Below are 19,438 nucleotides of genomic sequence, written 5' to 3'. Positions count from 1 at the left end.
AATGGGAAAATAATAAGAAAATATAGCTATACGATAGCGGATGGAAGGAGGATAGACTCAGACCCTCGGCTGGCCCGGGGACTGGAGAGTGCCGAAGCAACAAGGAGCGGAAGACCAAGGAGGGTCGTACTGGCGCGCTCCCGTGTGTCGTGCGGGCCGGGATGCCCCTGGCTGCGATTGCTTAATTTAACCTGTTTTCATTTCCGGCGCGACATCCGGTGCTCGGCCGCGTGTGCGTCCACTCGAGGCCGGACGTCGTTCTATCATATATAGCCGTTGGAATATGATAATCGTCGTTCGACGACGACGATGACGACGACGACCGGGACTCGAACGCGATCTTGGATTCTGTCGAACCGGTCAGGTGGTGATGACGGTGCCACGGCGAACATCCGAGATCCATTAAGGGATTATAAAGCTGGCCTAATCATTAGTCGGGTCATCTGTGTTTTGTATGTGTGTGTGTGAGTGTATTTGTCAGGACCCTCGGGCAAATGGGGGAAGCGGTACGGCAGAGGGGTCCATTGGAAAGAACGTCTTGTCGTGGATCCTGTTCGATCGATCGGGTTTCTCCACATCATTTTTCCCCCCGTGGGCACTTCCTGTATTAATCACCCGATCGTCGCTTCGTTGATTGGTGGCGTGGAAGCGGGCTTAACGCTTGGGTTGTTCACCGGCCTTCCCGCGACGATGATGATTATGGAGTGAGATCGCCGTAAAGACAATGGGAGAGAAAACTGTCCGTGTCGCGTTAAATATCGATTGCGGATCGTTCGCGGAAATAGTCTGGCCGGGTTTTTACTCAGTTCTACTTTTTGCTTTCACAATCTTGAAGCAAATGCTTCTTCGTTCTTTGGGCAGATTCTGGGGAGGGAGAAATACGCTGACTTCTTTCACTAGCAAGAGTAAGGTTGAACTTGCATTTTGTGAGCATACAAAAGTGTCAACTGAAGATAGTGAATCCAATTTCACTTTATTTTTTTAACGTGGAGAGAAATGACAATGTGTACAAAAATGGATACTTTTCTCGTTTTAAGCAAGGTTACTCCCAAGGTTGGTTCATGTGGAGCGATTTGACAGATAAACATAGCCCCATCTTGGAATTTATGATAACTAAAACAAACATTCGTAATGAACGTTTGAATTCAATTCTGTAACAGAAAAACAGCTAAATCAGGATGTAAAACACATTTATACGGATCGACTGCAACCAACCATATGATTCCTGTATCAGAAAATCTATTTGATTTCAATTTTAAGGAAAACACCTATCTGTGTATCTTCAGTTCCCGGCAATTCTTACCTCAAAATTGGCTTATTTTAGTCATCAGTACCAACACGGTAAAGAGACATGATCTGTGGACAAACTGTGAGACAAGCTGTGGCGACCCAACCTTAGTTCCAGTAATCTTGATTTTAAGGCAACATTACTTCTTTGGTTTGGTAGCGAATAATTTTGTTAAAAAATAAATATCTAGATGTTAGAATGTGTTACTATGTGTAATGATCCAATTTCGTATGCTTTCGTTACATTCTTTGAAGAATTGAAACAATGCCGGCATAAATGACACTCTAGAAGTAATTTTCATCTAATCACAAGATAATTATAATACACGTGTAAAGCTTGTTTCATCCGATAGGAGATGCCGTAATTACTGGATCATGTTGTTCAATTATCGACCTTCCTCACGAGTTTGGCAATCATTGGTTTAAGGAGCAGTGCAACAAAGTGTCATGTACATTCCCATGGCAAATGTTGTCAGCACAGTCGTCACTATGTAGTTCGTACAATTGTCCGTCAGCAGAAGCGCCAAAGCCTTAGTCCAAACGCTTAGTTGAAGTTGCTCGTTGCTGCTTTCGTGTTTCACTTTTTACTCCCTCTCGTTTGGGTGCGCTTTTCTAGCATAGTTTGCTGGAATAATAATTACCCTCATCTGCATTTGGACCTGACTCTTCAGCTCTCGGTGCTACAGCGCGGCTTTGTTTCACCGAATGACGCTGGGATTTGGGGCGGCGGAATAAATGCCGCGATCATTGTTGATCGTGCACTGTTGGAAACAGTTTGTGAAGCTCCCATCCAATCGCGACCACGTTGCTCTGCGGTGGAGGAAAGCAGGGAGGGAAAACAATTGACAGCGTCCCACTTTTGGAGTCACGCAAGTTTTTGTTCCGTTCGAGCGTTGACAGGATTGCGTCAAGCGGCAGGAAGTTGCTGAACAATAGACGGACCATTTGGAGTCCGCTGCATGCAACCCGTCCGGATGACTCTGACGAACTTTCTCGATCTGACATTCCTGCGTTGCGTTGAAATGTTTTCACCATTGTTTACTAGCGGGTGCATGCCTTATTCTGCTACATTTCACGTTTCATGCGAATTAATGTATAGGTCACCATTTTTATCACAAGCAGTTTTAATTTGAAGCAAAATCCCATGAAAGTGAAGAGCATAAATAATGTCTGAAGTTTATGATTAAAATTTACAATTTTCGTTGTTTCTTTTTATGTTCTTCCATAACCTCAGGAGTTGTTTCGAGGAAAAATGTCCGCATAAATATAAGAGTGTAATACATCGGTTGTAAATCCTGATTCTGGGTAAATCTCGAACTTACGGTTTTCCGAGGCACTAAACCATTACATACCCAGCGCTGGTTTTAGCCATTTAGCCTGGTTGAGGAGGTAGCGACTGCTGTTCGGTTTATTGATTTATTGAAATATTATTCCAACTTTCGAGATCGACCACTATTTCGTTCGATGCTGGAATCCGATGGATCGAACGAACAGCGTCGTCGTCTGCGTTTCATTCTGTCGATGGCGGAGAGGCCGAGAGATAGCCAGAACGATCACGGAGCATATAGCAGCGCACCCTTCGTCAAGGCTGAGGAATGTGTCTGCGTTGCTCGTTCGGGTTTTCCCCTCCACTCCCTCTTTGCCTTCGCCGCGTGTCTGCTTTCGTCCCATTTCATTCTTCAGTCTGGGTACCGGGTAAAGGCGGCGGTCCTGTTGTCTCAATCCGCGAAGGTCTCTCCGTATGGCGTGGTATGGAAATGACGACGCATCAAAATGGTTATTCTGTTGCCTTTCTGTTTTGTTTGTGTGATGCGCTAAAATCTTCCAAAAGTAGGAGTGATGCTGATGGTTATGGGATGCAAAATTTACGACCATTCTTGGCATCACGGGCGCACGTGTTTCGCTTCAGCGCGGGGCGAGGCCCCGGGGACGTGTTTAATGCGTTCCAACTGTTGTTCCGAGTGGTCTTTTTTTTCGGCGGCCTGCCGCCGTCTGTCCTGTGCCTTGGCAGGCGTGCTCTTAATCGCCGAGACCTGTCTGCCACTGGAACCCGTTCGCCGGCCGGAGTGGTGTTTGGTATTAATATTATGGAATTTATTCGAAGCCTGTATCTCTGTAGCGTGCATTTGTGCGCTGCCTAAAGTTGTGCCCCCACCGACACTGAACCATGCGTTCGGCTGTCGTCTGCTGTGCGCGGGTTGACGGAACTAGAAGACCCAATTTTGAGGGGTGGGAGGGGACGGCTTCGTTCCGTCCGTTTTATCCGTACCTTTTACTATTGAACAGTATCGTTGGTCATTGAAGCCGATTCCATTTATTCTAATCCACAATTCATCTGTTTTTCTCTCCCTTCGCAGTATTCGGGCATTCGCATCGGTCCTGTCGTGAAGCGTGACGTTATGAAGGCCTCTACCATGTTGGAGCACGAAAATCAGTAAGTATATCGAAGAACTTGGATTGGAAACATGTTGATTTCTTAGGGCAAATATTCGTCGCAAATACGTTTTTCCACCCATTGAAATCGAAACGGTGAATGAGCGTTGGCAATCGATGGAAGAAAATGAAATTCCAACTCCTACGGCGTGACTGTGAGTAGTTTGCAACGCCTACTTTACACGAGGAACGCGTCAACATCTCCTCTAACCCACGCATCATCGTCGATAGTGCGCGCTCTCGAAGTTGTCAACTTTGTTGTCATAATATCCGCTTTTCGGTCGGGCTTTCTGCAGAATAAAGTGAGTTTTTTCTTCATGTTCATTATGAAAGCAGATGAGGCTAACTTCATTGAAACATGTCCTCACGTAAAAAGGTAAAGTTTTAGATTTGTATTATTGTTTAAACTATACTTTACAAAGCCTTTTCTGAATGTTTTCCGTCGTAACTGGCGTACAGAATTCGGGTTTCTTTTTCAAATTCGGTTTAGTGTTTAATGAAAAAGGTATCTACTTAAGCTTTTAAATTTGATTATATTTTATTTCAGTAAGGGAAACACCTTTCTTTTATTTCAGTAAAGGAAAAGACCAACTTTTGATGCATTATCAGATCTAATTCAACTATGGAAAAATTTTGGCAGCAAAGTTTTTACTAACCTTTAGAGAAAACACATGTTGACGCAAGAACAAAAGGTGTCTTTAAAATACTTTTGACACATTTCGTTTGTTTTGTTAGCTGACTTTGTGGTACACAAAACTTTGAGCAAGAAGCTCTCAAATACTCTTGTTGAAGACATGTTTTATTCCCATTTGTGTGAGGTATTCGAAATTGATATTCCATGGTAGATGATCGATACTTACAATATTCTAGATGGCTTCGGTGCTGATTCAATGCTTCGAAACATTCCTTTTGTTCTTTCCACCGAATGATGATCAAACGGGTACGATTCCTGTTTCAACGGCCCGAGCACTTATGGAGTGCAGCGCAAGTCGTTCGGCGTTACGGTATTTAAAATTTAATTACCCTCACAGAACTCCGCTTCCTTTTCGGTGGCCGCAAAATCCGCCACGCCGCATCAAGCGGTTGTCGACGACCGGCGGCCCGGATGCAGATTTTATGGCGTTTCGTGCAGACGAGCATTTTTGTTTTTCGATGTGCTCAACATCGCGAGCACCGGGGGGGACATGAACACCGACGCTCGACGCACACCACACACTCGCACAACCCAGGGGATCCTTATCGGATGCCATCTTACTTGGGAGAGGTTAACTGCACACGCATGCAACCGTATGACTTTTGGGAGGTACACGGGAACCAGCAGCAGCAAAAGCAGCAGATTCCTTTCGGTCATAAAAGTGGCTGACTTGAACCCATTAAACATGACGGCTGCAGTGGCCAACGCGGGAACTTACCGGAAAGTCGTTAAATGCCGATCCTCGAAGGAAAATCGAAATGCTAGCGTTGCGTGGCCGGGTGCAGCATTGCGGTGCTGTGGGAATCGACTCAAAGTTGGCCACTTGTGCATGCAATGATTTACTACCGGATCGGTCGTAAACGTTTGACTGTATAGATCGTGTTTTAATGCAGTCTTTGCTACTTTTTTACTCCTGCTAGCAATCGAAAATTTTATTAAACCCTCTAGAATTTACTTGAAGCGCTCGTGTTTTTTGATAAAAGTTCTGTGGTTGTTCATCATTTTCGAGGCATTTCGTATACATTTCAACATTCTGATAAAGACAACGGTCCTTATATGTTGTTTGTTTTATTTCTAATTATCTGTTTTTGCCCGAAATAAAAATGGAACATGTTTAACGCAATGTTTTCTTTCCCCACCAGGTACGCTACGATATTGGCGTTTGACGTGAAGGTGGAACGCGACGCCCAGGAGCTGGCGGACAATCTTGGCGTGAAGATCTTCCAGGCCGATATCATCTACCATCTGTTCGATAAGTTCATGGCGTACCGGGAGGAAATCAAGCAGCGCAAACGTGACGAGTTCAAGCAGATCGCCGTGTTCCCTTGCAAGCTCAAGGTGAGTGTGGGTGTGCGGCACACAAGGAAGGCAAACGATCTTTCTGCTGTTTTGCGAAGGAATGGAACGATCGGATTAAATGCAGTCGACAGATTGAGCGAGTAAAAATGGTGCACTCAAAAGTCTACAGCGGAATATACAATCACACCTGGAAGAATAACAATCGCTAAGCGTTACCAAAGCGCACGATTAAGATCCTCAACGGCGTCCCTTGGAAGAAATAATAATCGTCAAGTATAAAATGCCCGTCCTGGTGGACATGGGCTGCCGGAGAGGCGCGCGTTCTGCGCACGTTTATTTATTTTATTTTTTCCGCCCGTTTTCTTTTCCTTGTGAACAGAAACATGTAAACGCGACCATCTGTGATCTGTCGGCGCTCGCGCCCATGTGTACGTGTGTGTGTGTGTGTGTGTGTATGTGACGGCGAGATGGCGTAATTTTATTTATAATTCCAAGGTCGCTCTGCGCTTTGCGCGACTTTGCGCACGCGTTGCTTGCGTTAATTCAATGTATCGAGAACGACCGGTAAGGCGATACACTTACGTACATCGTCCACGTAGCAAAAGGAGGTTGTGGTTGGGTTGTGGAAGACGTGACTGGGTGTGCATCATGCTATCTTGGCGGTGTGTATCGGTTACCTTGGCCATCGGGAATGCAAAGAGTGATGCTGCACGTTTGTTTTAATTAATTCTTTGCTGCCTCTGTACGGCGCGTACATTTTGCCTGCCTCGCTTCGGAACCAGAGCGACGGTTAGTTTCAACCGCTCCTACGTATCGGCTTCGTATGAATCGCAAAACAAAAAAGAATCATCACTCACTAGATAAGCCCTGAGTTATGGTAGGAAAACTCCCGTGATTTCCACGGTCCGCGCTCTAAATCATTTCTTGTGTGCTTCCGTCGATCGCGATCGCGCGAACATCCGGCCGGTGCGAGTCCGTCGAAAGGCATCACCACTAACGTACCAAAGCGTATACCGTCTTTAATGGGCAGAAATTTAATCGGTTTCGCAATAACTTCCCCGCCAAGCCTCGGCCTGGTGTGGAACGAAAAGGCGACTTCCATCGTTCACTTTCGGGTATGAGGTAGCCGAGGCTGAAGGAATGGACCGACGAAGGAGATCTTGTTACCTCACCAGCTTCACCGGCGGGGCCTCCTCATCTTCACGGCAGTGTTTTACCTTCGAAAACACTATCAAGAGGATCGAGATTGGATCGCCGTGGTGTAGAATTAATCAACGGGCATAAAGGGATCATCCGATTTCGTTCGCGCTGGCGGCGGGTCGGAGAAATCGGGACCATCGGGACGGTTGGACTGAGGCAACTCTTCGCACCCAACGGAAGCTAACTCGCTTATGTGTGTGTGTGTGTGTGCGTGGTTTTTGTTTTATTTATGTTTTATGATATCCGGCGATTATGTTTACACAGTAATCTGTTATCGTGCCTGTGAACGTTGGATCTCTTTTTTTTCTCTGCTATGGTGAAGTGTGTTTTTAAATATCTTTCAGAGACCCTCTGAGGGTTTCATTTTCCGGGCGTAAAGCGAATTTTACTGCTATTTTAAGTTATTTTATTCGTTCGGTAATATAATTAAACCAACAACACTCTCGTCATACTTTTTGGATTGAAAAATGTAAAATGAACATTCCGGTCTTTTTTTCTTGGCTCCCTTCAGATTCTACCTCAATTTGTGTTCAATTCCCGTGATCCGATCGTGATGGGAGTGATCGTAGAAGCCGGCATTGTAAAGGAAGGAACACCCATCACGGTACCTAGTAGGGAGGTAAGTACTGCAGGTTCTATAATAGAGGTATTAAATACTAGAAATTCTAAAATACTATTTTTACAATGCAAAGTTAAATGTATGTCTTTAATTTAGACTAAATACCGATGTGTCATTTAGGCGGACGGATATTGGGATATTCAATATAGATATTAGCATTGCTTTTAGTTCTCCAAACTCACAGGCTTGGGTCATGCTGGTCGTGTTCACGGCCAAATATAAATCGGAGCTTATTTTACTCTTGGTGTCTGCAGGACAAATACCTGCGTTTGTGGAGTATGTAGGGAGTAGATTCTCCAAAGAAATTGACCGTAAGATATCAATACTTCGGATATATGATGTTACGTGGTGTCTATCTCGGTCAAAGTGGCCAAACAAGCAGGAGTTTCATGTGTGTCCAGCCGGCAATGTCTAGGGTTTAGGTGAAGAGAACATCTAAGACATTGAAGAGAGCCTCAATGGATATGTAAAATAATATTCGCAATATCTTCTAGTCTCTCTAGTCTATCTAGTCCCAGCTGGTTTGCAGGATTTCCCGCAGAATAAAATTAAGACATCTTTTGCATACTTCCATATACTGACGGTCCAAACTGAGGTCAGCGGACTGTCAACTTGGTATCCATTAACCGGTCAGCTGATTGGTACGGATTCAGCTGTTTGATGGCAAAGACACCTCGCCTTATATCTATAGCTTGGTTCTCCTATTTCTGTACGTTCCAGGTGGGCCAGACGTCAAAACGTTCAGATGTGAACGTGACTCTTTAAAAACATGTCACCTGTCAGCAAATGCTTTTGCGCGCGCGACCCAAGCCATGCTATAACAAATAACACCTTGCTGCGTGAACTCATTGAAACAAATCTATTTACGATCTAGTGCTGTCAATTGAACCAATCCTTGCTGTCAGTCATTCTCAACCGCTTATCGCGTTTGCCATAGTCATCGTGAAGCGTAAGCATTGAGCATTGGACGGAAGAATCCAACTTCCGCTTCCAGCAAAGTAATGTATCGTGCTGCTATAAAAGAAACCATCTCTTGAGCGGCCGGTGGCACTTCTGGGCAGAATTTGGAAGCTGCCGCGGTTGGTGAGCATACATTCGTATACGATCGAAACTTGCCTTGCCGATTACCTATAAGGCCCGGTCCAGGCCCCTGGGTGAGGGAAGGGGGAGGACCCCGGGTTGTCAGAAACTGTTTGCTCGGCGACGCGCAATGCCGTCATCCAGCGCAAACGAGCAAACACAGGGCTGGCAACAACACCGCGTGCGGAATGCAAATAATAATTAAAATTCTCCGAATCCGAAGAGGCGGAAATATTACGAATCATTATTATTCCGTTTGCGCCCGTCGCCATGTCCGCGCATATGGCTGGAAGGTGCTGGATACGGTTGGTTTTGGGCGGTGGTTGGAGAGAAACTAAAAAAAAATAAAATAACTAAAACTCCTCCAGCCCTGGACCGCTACCTCTCGCTTGACGCGATAGCCGGATTCGGTGGTGGTATAGTGGCCCCTTTCCGCGTTGGTGGTCCGGTGCGCTGCGGCGACATCTATTTGTGTGCTGCGTCGCCGTCTTTATCTTCGTTTTTTTTTTGTTACGGAGCTTACGCACCGACATGCTCACGGTGGCCACGTGGTGGTACGCACTTCCGCCGCTCGAACGCACACGCCACGGTGGAAATGATTGATTTATGTATTCTGGTGTGGTTCGCGCACACGAACGGGGTTCGACCGTCCCCCCCGGTTGCTATCTGTCGCGATCGAATTTCATATTCACCGGAAGTGGTTGAAAAATACACGGTGGCACGGTTATAAAATGAACAACAGTCGTGGATTATTGTTACCAAAGCATTTCACGAAAATCCAACACATTGTTGAAGTGGGGGTTTTCCAATTGTCGGATGAAAGTAACTTTGTTTGTCGTTTTTTACTTAGTGCTGTCACTTCGGAAGACTTGCCTGGATTCTAAAAGAAGTGCGAATTATCTTCTTATAAATAGGCCTTTTGAAATTCAAGTAAGTTGAAAAAGTTATGGCAAAAAGGTGTACATGTCAAAAAGTAATGCAAGTACAAAAAAGCCAACGAGTATTCCCTGAGTAAGCAAAATGGAGTTGCTTCCTCAAACTTCAAAGTACTTTTGCTTCGCGCAAATGCGATGTTTTGTTGAAGCTTAAATCTTCAACTGCGTCGTTGATACAAAAGACGAATGGGGGTGACGCGATGGGGGAGGGAATAGGACGAGAGACTACACAACACTTCAGTCAGTGTGGCTTGCTTGGGTGGGTACCCCGGTTGGGTGGTGGAGACGGAAAAAGACGGAAATTAAAGGAAACGGCGGCAACTACTATCCGCTGTAAATTACGCGACACACTGCGGGCAGTGTGCGGGACGACCGGAGGGGGATGGGTTGGGGCTGTGGATGTAGGCAAGGGGGGCCGGCGTGTGGGGTAAGCTAAATGGATCGCGCGGGAAACGGCGAAGTAATTTACGCATTCATTGACTACGCCGGATTGAATGGATGGCTCGCTGTCAGCGTGTCAGCGGCGGGTTGGCGGTGGAGGTTGGAAACGTGTGGCGGCACCGTTCCGTTCGATTCATTCGGTCGTTTCCATTCATTCATAAAACGCGCTGCTGATGATCGAGAGCGGGTGAAGTGGAACGGCGCATCAAGAGGAGGAGCCTGGCAGGGGTTGGCCGAGGGGCCTATTACGACGTAAAGAAGGGGATAATAAATCGCACTACGGTGGGCTGTGTGGCTAAAACAACAAAAAAAAACGAACACACAACAAAACGGCGGATCGAGTGTTTTCTTGAGATTGTTTCTTATGTTTAACATACGCACGCACATTAATTGCAATGTTTTTCATCGTCCTCGGAATTGGTTTTTGTTTTTTTTTGTTGAACATAAACAATTTCGGCTCTGTTTAAGTGTCCCAGATGGGAGACATGAATTTCGATTTCTACTAACATTACGACGTCATTTGAACTCAGGGGAAACATGCATTCGTAGGGAAGACGGCAGCCCACTCAATTGAACAAAAATGACAATTTTTAAGCAATGTAACAAGAAAATCTCTCAGATATGTTGAAACGAATGGAAAACAAAACATGAAAATATTGGAGTAAAGCTTCTACTCTAAAAATAGACATCGAAAGAATGAACTATTTATCGAACATTTTAATTTTCGGTGTGCTTAAATGAAAAACAAAAGAAGCAAATAAATAGTGACGATAGAGAGATTGATTTTTTTGACTACAATCAACAAAATATAAACATAATCAGCAGTGTCATGTGTAAAGAACACAAGATATGCATCTATCACTTTTCATGTTCACAATGTCAGTATTATTGACTTCGTTTCGTTGGTTTGTAATATTAAATCTTCTTCAACAAAAAGTATTTCAACCATGACTTGTGGAAAAGAGTTGTTTGTTAATTTTGTAACATTTTACTCCACAGCTTCTATGTCACAAGGGAATTTTTTGTTATCTTAAAAGACATCTCTTTGAAGTTCGTTCAAAATGTTAACGGCGTTTTCTTCAATACTTTGTTGACAATGCCGGGCCTTGTTCCGGGCATGCAGACCGATAGATCATGATCTGCTTTGAAGTCACACACACACACGCGCGCCGGTTGCTTTAGTTCCGATTCCGGAACGTAGCAGGAGGAGGGCGGGAGTGAAAAAAAAGGTCCGACCGGAAGGAAGTGGGTGCGAGCGGGACGGCGTGATACCGCAAACACGCACGGGGAACGAATGGCACGATCGCTGCGCAAACATATGCTCTCCATTTCATTGACCAGATCCATGCTGCCTTTTGCGCTAGCGCACACCAGCAGCGCCGTGGCCGATCGTAAATTCTTCATTTCCTCCAACGGAACCCCGACGCGCAACATCAGGGACCGGACGCACGGTGTAAGCCACTGCAGGGTTGGGAGGGGGAAAGCGAGGGACATGGAAAGGAGTATTATGTTGCAAAGGGAATGAGTGATAGGCAAGAGAGAGAGGCGGTGGAAAATGAAAATGGAACGAGGGATTAAATCGGAAACGAGCGAGACCCGTCCGTCCGTCCGTCCGCACGCAAAATAATGAATGGGCAAGAAAGAATGAAGTAAACACTACTTCCGGATGTTATTCTTCCGGTCGATCGCAACATCGGCCGAGCGGGGACCGGTGGGAGGCGAGGAGACGGGTCCGGAAGGAAGCCGAGATGGCTTTGCTCGTTATTCTGCTTTCGACCGGAACTGTTCCGGTTTGGCCCGCGCCGCGCGCACAGGTTTGGCTTTCTTGTTCTTGCGCTCTCTCTCTCTCCTTCTCCTCTTTGTCTTCCACTTTACATCTCCTGCTGCGCAAGTTGCTTTCTTCGCGGCACTCTGCTGCCTGCGGTCTTATTCTTCCGGTTTACTTCCGGCCTGAAGGTTGTTTTTTCTCCCTCCCCAAAGCCGGCTGCTAATGGAAAAGGAATTTAGAAAAGTAGTTTTTCGTGTCGTTGCTTCTCGACAATTTGATTTTCTTTCTCTCTCCGTCTCTCTCTCTCTATTGCTCTAACACATACCCCGTTCGTGTATCGACCTCTCGAACCTCTTTTGGAAACTGTAATTTCGACGCTTCGCCCTTATTATGACCTTCCCGGCATCCGGTCCTTCCGGTCGGCTCGTATCGATTCGCGGGGCACACAGCTGCTTCCTTCCGTTCTACGGATCGCCCGGTTTCGCCCCCGTGCGTCCACTGCCGCCTGGATTGGCAGCCGGCGTGAGAGAATGCCGAGATATATTTATTTTCGTTACAACCGGTGGGAAAAAGCATGAATGAAATAAGCGACGACGGAAGCAGCGGACTCCTCATGAACGGAGCGCGACTTCTCACTGCTGCTTAACGATCGCGAGTGCGATGTGAAAAACGGTAGTATTTGTGAACCGCGCGTCATTATTGGTTAAACTAGAAAGCCCCCCCCCAAAATCGTTTCTGCACTCCCAGCCAAACCTCCTCCCACCGTAAGTTGAAGGAGTCTTGTCACCACTTGGATTGAAGATTTGGAAATAAAATATGGTTAAAGTTTTATGGTTTGTTTCTGTGCGTGTGTGTGTGTGTGTGTGTGTGTGCGCCGGTGTGGGTGGCTGGGTGTGTCGAACCTAGTCGACCGACGTTGAAAAGTTCCAACCACGCACTTCAGATGTTTTCATTCATATTCTCAAATGCTCGTTTCGCCGACAAACATCCGCCTCCGCATCCAGCAAGCCGGAAAGTAAGCCAAGCCACGAGCGAAAAGTAAACTGTTCCACGGACCCAACCAAAAACGAAGGAGGAAGAAAAAACAACGTTAAGAGCTCCCGATGTTGACGATGAATCGTTGAAAATATTAGTGTTTTTTTCATTTATTTTTAAGCCAACGAGCTACAAACAGGGCTAAAAAAAACCTTGTAGATCGTTAAGATTCGTCTTAATTTTCGACCATACTCCAGGGTGCATGAAAACGGCCTCTCGCTGTTTATTGTTTTGGAAATCGATTCCTTTTTATCTATACTCTCGACGCAGATATGCAACGTTGGTTTGGTTGCAAAACACGCCCGTTGTTAAATAACATTTGTACATTGTATTTCCATCCATCTCTAAATCAGGGTTTAAACAGAAATACTAATAAATATTATTCCCTTTAGTTAATGCTTTTAAAATTTTCTTTTTTACACTTTTCATTTACATTTTAGTTATAGATGGCTGTTAGTTATTTTTTTTTTATGTTGTACGTAAATTGAATTCATTACCGCCATTTTACCACCTTTTATCGCGATGGTCGGAGCTTTTACTATAACGCTAGCACAGTTTAGTGAATATAGTTTAGGTATCAAACAGATGGCTAAGCTTTTTTCCAAAGAGATGAATGTAATGGTGGATGTTTCATTTCGTGGTTTGAATGTTCCGTTGAGCATTAATATTTTTGAATAATTTTTGTTTAGCTGGATTGTTCTTTCAATCAAAATTGTTGAGTTATTAGTTAAATTTAAGGCAAATTTTCTTTTAGAATCTTTAAAAAGAATCTGCCCATAATATTTGAATGAGAAATCCAGCTAAACAAAACATATTCGAAACACATAACACGCTTTCCAGACTGCACCGTCGCGTAACGCGACGTCGCCTGACAGGCGCTGAACTCCATGCAAAAAAAACCTGGCGCGATTCGCGCGACATCGCGCAAGGTTTTTTTTATATGGAGTTCAGCTCCTGTCAGGCGACGTCGCGCTGTAGTGTGGACCCCGAGTAAACAATATACTTGTTTAATAAAAGAAAAAATATACCTTCATTTGAGTGACTGTTCTTCGGCTAGCTCGTCCCTGTTTGGTTGATTTATAGCTGCTTCAACGTCCGTTCTTACGTTCTTTTTTCCTTCCGTTCTTACAAGATTAGTTATTTTCTCTCACCAAAATGTTAAGACACGTTTGAAATAGTTTATCCCAACATTCCTCCGGTTTCGATTCGCCTTTGCAGCGCCCGGTTCGCTCCAGCGTACATCCGGCTACGGTGCGTTTTTCGCCTACCTCCTGTCCACTTCCGGCTCGTGGGAAGTCTGCTTCCGGCATCGGGAGGAAAGCGCATATGCGCAGGAAGCCGAGAATTAATTCACGCTTTGATTTCCTTCCCCTGATGGTTGGCTCTTGCGCCGTGCCGGAAGTTGAAAAGTCGTGAAAGATCGCTCGTTCGGTGGCCGGATGTCCGGTGATTGCGAATGTGTTCGGGCGTGCGCGAGGAAGCGGGCCCGCATGTGCAATCTGTCTTGATCAATTTACCTTTGAGTTCGTTCGTTGAGTGCACGGTTCTTACAGTCTCCAGCATATCCTGATGATTTTACACAGAGTTTTGTTCTATTCAGAGCAACGCATCAGAATTTATGCTTGTCGTTCGAGAGATGCGCAACGGAAGCAATGTTTCTAATGAGAACTTAATTTCCTTTCTTTAAGCTCTTCGTTCGTTGTACTTGTAAATCGTTGTTATGAAGGTGTAATGTACTTTAAAAGATGCGTACTATTAAAAACTGTATTAAAGTAAATGATGAAAAGACGATCACATACAACTTTGTAAAGGATATTTTCCATGAACTTTAAAATTCCCCTTTTTTCCCTAAAAATTCCTCCAAATTATACATTTCTGATCATGCAGATGTGGTACTCTCGGTCAAGCGATCGAGCTTGAAAGTGCTTTGAAAGGTAACCGATGTGATGTGCCCCTCAAAAATCTTCCGACTCGTTAATTCAATACACCCCGCCCTATAGCTTCCCTGTGAGCTTCAATTTGATCCGGATTATTCCTTCTAGTTCGCTCGAGGATTGTCCAACACTATTATCATCGTTCTAATCATTGGGCAAACAACAAGCCCACGACCGAGCATCGCTTTTATATCCTCCTCCTTCGGAGCATGAAAAAAAAAAAAGACAGACGAAAGTGAAGGCTTCCGCCATCCTCACCGAAACCGTATGGAGAACGATGATCGGATACATATCTGAACCAATTAAATTAGAATTTGAATCGTATCGACCCGAACGCGTGGTTTACAGACGACTTTTGGTCGCCTCGGTCAATTGGTAGCCTTAAAATAGGGAACAATTATTGATTTATTTATGGCGTCCCATCCGCACTTGCCGGATTTCAGGTCTTAATTTCATCGATACTGTCTTCCGGAATAGCCTATGGTTACCTTCAATCGGATGCTTCGAAACACCAAACTGTTCAAATATATTAAACTTATAATTCACAAGAAGGTCACACAAGAGAAAAAAAATATTACCATCCCGTTTGATAATTATGTTGACCGTCGTGTCAAAATTGAGGTGTAATTAGTTTTGATGCATTGCCAGAGAATCTCATTCATCGTAGGTGAAGTGAAAGACTATAACTGAAAATTAAACAGATAATCAAATTTATTAAATTAAGTTATAATAAAGATAAATTTGATTTTTAATGTTTTCTTGATGCATTCTTAGAAAAAATAATCTTATACTCTTTTGGATATCAGCTTTTCATCCAAATCAAAACGAGATTCATCTCCTCATCGTATTTCAATACGCTTGCGGCATCGGTTTTGTACTCTGTGTGCTCAGTTCTTAAGCATTCTTAATAACGTCGCCCCGCTTCATTACGCATAAGGAAAGCGTCCAGATGAGTTATCAAAACGTAAAACCGTCTGCGGTCGGGAAGGGGCCTGGACCTGCCCAGGGCGGCCTAACGAGAATTGGAGAGGTCTCTTCCGGTACCGGGAGCGAAGACAGCGAGACCGACGCACATCCCAACGCTTACATTTTATCGGTTTGCTGCTGCTGCGGCCGGCTGTCCATCCGCCGATCCTTCGGTTGATCGACCCCGTTGCGCTCACCGGACGCGCAGGTTACGTACGGTCTCGAAACCTGTTCCCGAAGGCCCCTGCTGCGTGACCGGGGGTTGTAGGCAGGGCCCAGGGATACACCGGGGCCGATGGGTCGAATTATGATACGTTCTCGTGTTTCTTCTAATTTGGAGCGTTTGTTGTTCATTCATGAAAATTAAGATCGATGAGACATGCGTGCTCTCGTGCGCCCGTTCGCTGGCACGTTCATTACGTTTTTCCTTTTTGTGTTTCGTCTTCTTGTTGTCTCCTTTCGTTTTCTTTCTAAGGGAAAGGAAAACTAAAAAAAAGGGAGAACACGAGTGCGATCAGACGGTTGTTAGGTGTTTCCATGTGACTTCTATGCGATGGACGAGTCCAACGAGCTTTTTAAAATATATTTAACCCTTCCATGACGAACGGTGGTTGGTCACATGATGATTGGTTAGGGACAGCCGAAGAGCTTTATGATAACATTTTAAAGTACATAGAGGTTGTGATAAAATAAACGATGAAAATTACTGTGTACAAAGAAATTGAAATTGAACTATTGGTCTTATTGCAGTAAGTAATTGACATATCGGGGGTGCCCATGGCGCAGCGGTAGCGCGAGGAACCACCACACCACAGGTGTGGGATCGATTCTCGAGTCTGGCAGCCTCTGGTATTACGAACGGCTGACCATCGATCTATAATATACCGTCTTTCGGTCACACAAACTCTCTTCGGAGAGAGGCCTTGTCCCACTAGGGGATGTCGTGCCACATAAAACAAAATTGATATAGACAGTTTTTTCGTAATGCCACAATTATTTATGAAAGTTTGAGAAAAATGTTAAAAAATAATAAAATTTCCTACCACAAATGAGACAAAAGTTAGAACATAACTGATATAGTAGTTTTAACCTCAATACAATGCGCCTCCATTAATACTTTCAGAGTCCATTGGGTATCTTAACTCTCACGCGAGTGACTATTTAAATGGAGTGTAGAATTCGTCTACATTATTATCGATATTTTCCTACAATCTTTTGTTACATCTCTCGTAAAGTTTCATCCCCAAATAAATAAGTTTCATGGTCGGGAGTTCGAGCCCCCTAAGGGTTACCGGTGACGAGACGTTGAGCCTACGTGTATATGCTTCGCACTTTGCATAACCCGCGCGCTCCGAGCGGCGGAAGTTTTCGTTCTTAATTTCTGTTCATCTCTATCGATCTTTTCATCTTCGCCTGCCCCCCCCCTCCCCCTCCTCACCCCATCACTTCCACAAAGTTCTTCCTCTCCAGTGCGGGCCCGAATGACTTGTTAGTGATTCGCTCGTTACGGAATCGCTCCGGGAACAAGAAATGGAATGGACGAACAAGAAAAAGACAACTCGATCTAGTGTACGATCTTCGGAGATCTTCCTCCGCGCCGGCCGGCCCCAGCCCTACCCCGCATATCACGGTCTCGAAGGATGACGCCCCGTGGATCGGGAACGGTTTGGTTTGGCCGTTTGTTTGGCGTGGCGGGGCCCGGGCGACGACGCAGCCGGTCAAGCCGGATGAATGAATGGACGATGGAGGCTCTTGACGACTTCCCTCGGGAGCGAAAAACGGGTGGCGGTCGAAAGGGCCTGATATGTAACGACCGACGATCATCGACTTAGGGCTTCCTGTTTTGATTTTATGCTCGCTCGCTCGACGGGGCGAGAGCTTGTGCACCGCAGCAGGCCTCCGGCGGATCGGGCGGATGGATGCGTTCGGTTTGCTGAAGCGCTCTCCTCGCGGCGCCGTGTTTTAGTTTCAATTTCGTCCGAAAACATCTACCTAACCGCAACTCCCTCCGCACCATCACATCGCCCCGAACGACGACTCGGCTCGGATGTTGCTTCAAACGCTGTTTTATTTCCTTGATAAGATTTGCTGCATGAAGCTTAACATGCCTAAGTTTTTCTTCCACTCGCGTTCTCGGTGTGCGCTGTTTTTTTTTTAAATGCTGTTATTCGTTTGCAAATTACACCCTTCTGCGGAGATGTGAGAACCTCCTCCTGCTGTGTGTTGACCGTTGGCAATTTTTAATTTAACTTTTTATGTTTTGTATTTTTGCCCTACGCTACCGACCGTTTTTCCCTCCAAACTGCACCGTCGTGGGGTTGCTTATTCCTTTAACCAGCTACACAAGCAGCACCACCTCCCCTTCACTTGGATCGTGTTACCCCTGTCGCTGGCAGCAGACATCGACTTCCTGTCATGTCGGGCGTTACGGCAGCTGCAGATAAGACAACGCCCCAGACAAAAACCACACGCAAGAAAACCTACAGTGGGAGGGGCGGGACGGAGGGAGGGCTTGATTATAAAAAGGTAAAACTAAACCGGAGCTCCAGATGAGCGCAAGACTTTGACGTACGATGCAGATACAGTTTCGCTCGAAACGTCGGCCTCCCGGTGTTGGGTGTCGACGAAATCGGCAAGAAACTTGCGTTGGATGAGGATCGCGGCTTCGTAGGCTCACTGGGCAAAGAAAAGTTGCGTTGCCTCAAGGATGCGTGTAAATCATCGAGCCTGATCGTACGAAACGGAAATGTGTTTAAAATGTATAATTTGCTTGTTCCTGTTGGATGTTGCCGTACACGAAAATATGTTACCGCCGTGTAGAGGGTTTTTTTTTTGTGGCAGGATTGTAAAATCCAACCCTTATGCCTTGGCCTGCAAAATGGAGGAACGTTGGCAAAACCTCGGTTTCGTGCGTTTCCCCCCTTTTTTTAACATGATAACATTCATTAGCTTAAACTGTAAACGCTGAGTATTAAATAATTAAGCTTATTCATCCCCAAAGGAGAAACACCGCTTACTTCTCTGATATCTTCCATTTGTATTGATTTAAATTGTTAAGATAATAAATTAGGTACGGTCACACGAGACGAACCCTGCTCGAATTTGGACGCTCGGCGAACCTTTTCTTGAATGTGTTAGTGAATCGAGCAGAGTTCGCGAACCTTTTTCGAGCAGACTTCACCGTTCACCGATTTTGGTGGATAGCACGAACCTTTGCCGCGAACCTTTTTGACGTTCCGTTCGATTTCCCCATTTGTTTACAACGCTTACTTTGATTTATTCTTACCAACTATCAATGAAACTACATCAAAGATTCGTTACGTGTGAACGCTAAAAGGTTCGGTGAACCTTTTTTTGGCATTCGTTTGTAATAGTGTGCGAAAGGTTCGCCATCAAAGGTTCGTCTCGCGTGGCCGTACCTATTAAGAGATACTATCCCGGAGATTCTCAACCAATGACTCGAGTAATATTTCTATTGCGTCAACAAATGTTAAGGATGCTTAATACCTACAGGAAAATACATTATACTTCCTTTGGCCAAAAACCTTATTCCACCGGCTGCTTCCAGATTCAATGACCAACGATGGAAATAGTAACTCTTGGTTAGCGGATTGGATAGCGGACTATACGATCATCATAATGATTCAAATGCATTTCGAAATTTTCAGCCCAAAAACATGTGAGTCCTGTGGCAATTCTTGGTCCAAGAACCCAAGGATCTTGGTCCAAGGTTCAATTGAAATGCCA

At 45.1% G+C, this 19,438-nt stretch overlaps 1 protein-coding gene across 1 annotated transcript in view; it reads left to right on the top strand.

The window, feature by feature from the left end:
- The window catches only part of LOC131266181 (eukaryotic translation initiation factor 5B), a 70,343-nt gene that overhangs the window by 28,153 nt on the left and 22,752 nt on the right, over positions 1-19,438 (top strand). The window contains exons 4-6 of the mRNA XM_058268559.1: positions 3,645-3,721; positions 5,557-5,752; positions 7,425-7,532. Coding sequence (XP_058124542.1) covers positions 3,645-3,721; positions 5,557-5,752; positions 7,425-7,532 — 381 coding nt within the window. The remainder of the gene's footprint in view (positions 1-3,644; positions 3,722-5,556; positions 5,753-7,424; positions 7,533-19,438) is intronic.

Source organism: Anopheles coustani, chromosome 2 (assembly GCF_943734705.1).
Source record: "Anopheles coustani chromosome 2, idAnoCousDA_361_x.2, whole genome shotgun sequence".
Classification (NCBI taxonomy): domain Eukaryota; kingdom Metazoa; phylum Arthropoda; class Insecta; order Diptera; family Culicidae; genus Anopheles; species Anopheles coustani.
The sequence above is the reverse complement of the archived record's forward strand: the minus strand, read 5'-3'. Positions and strand labels throughout refer to the sequence as shown.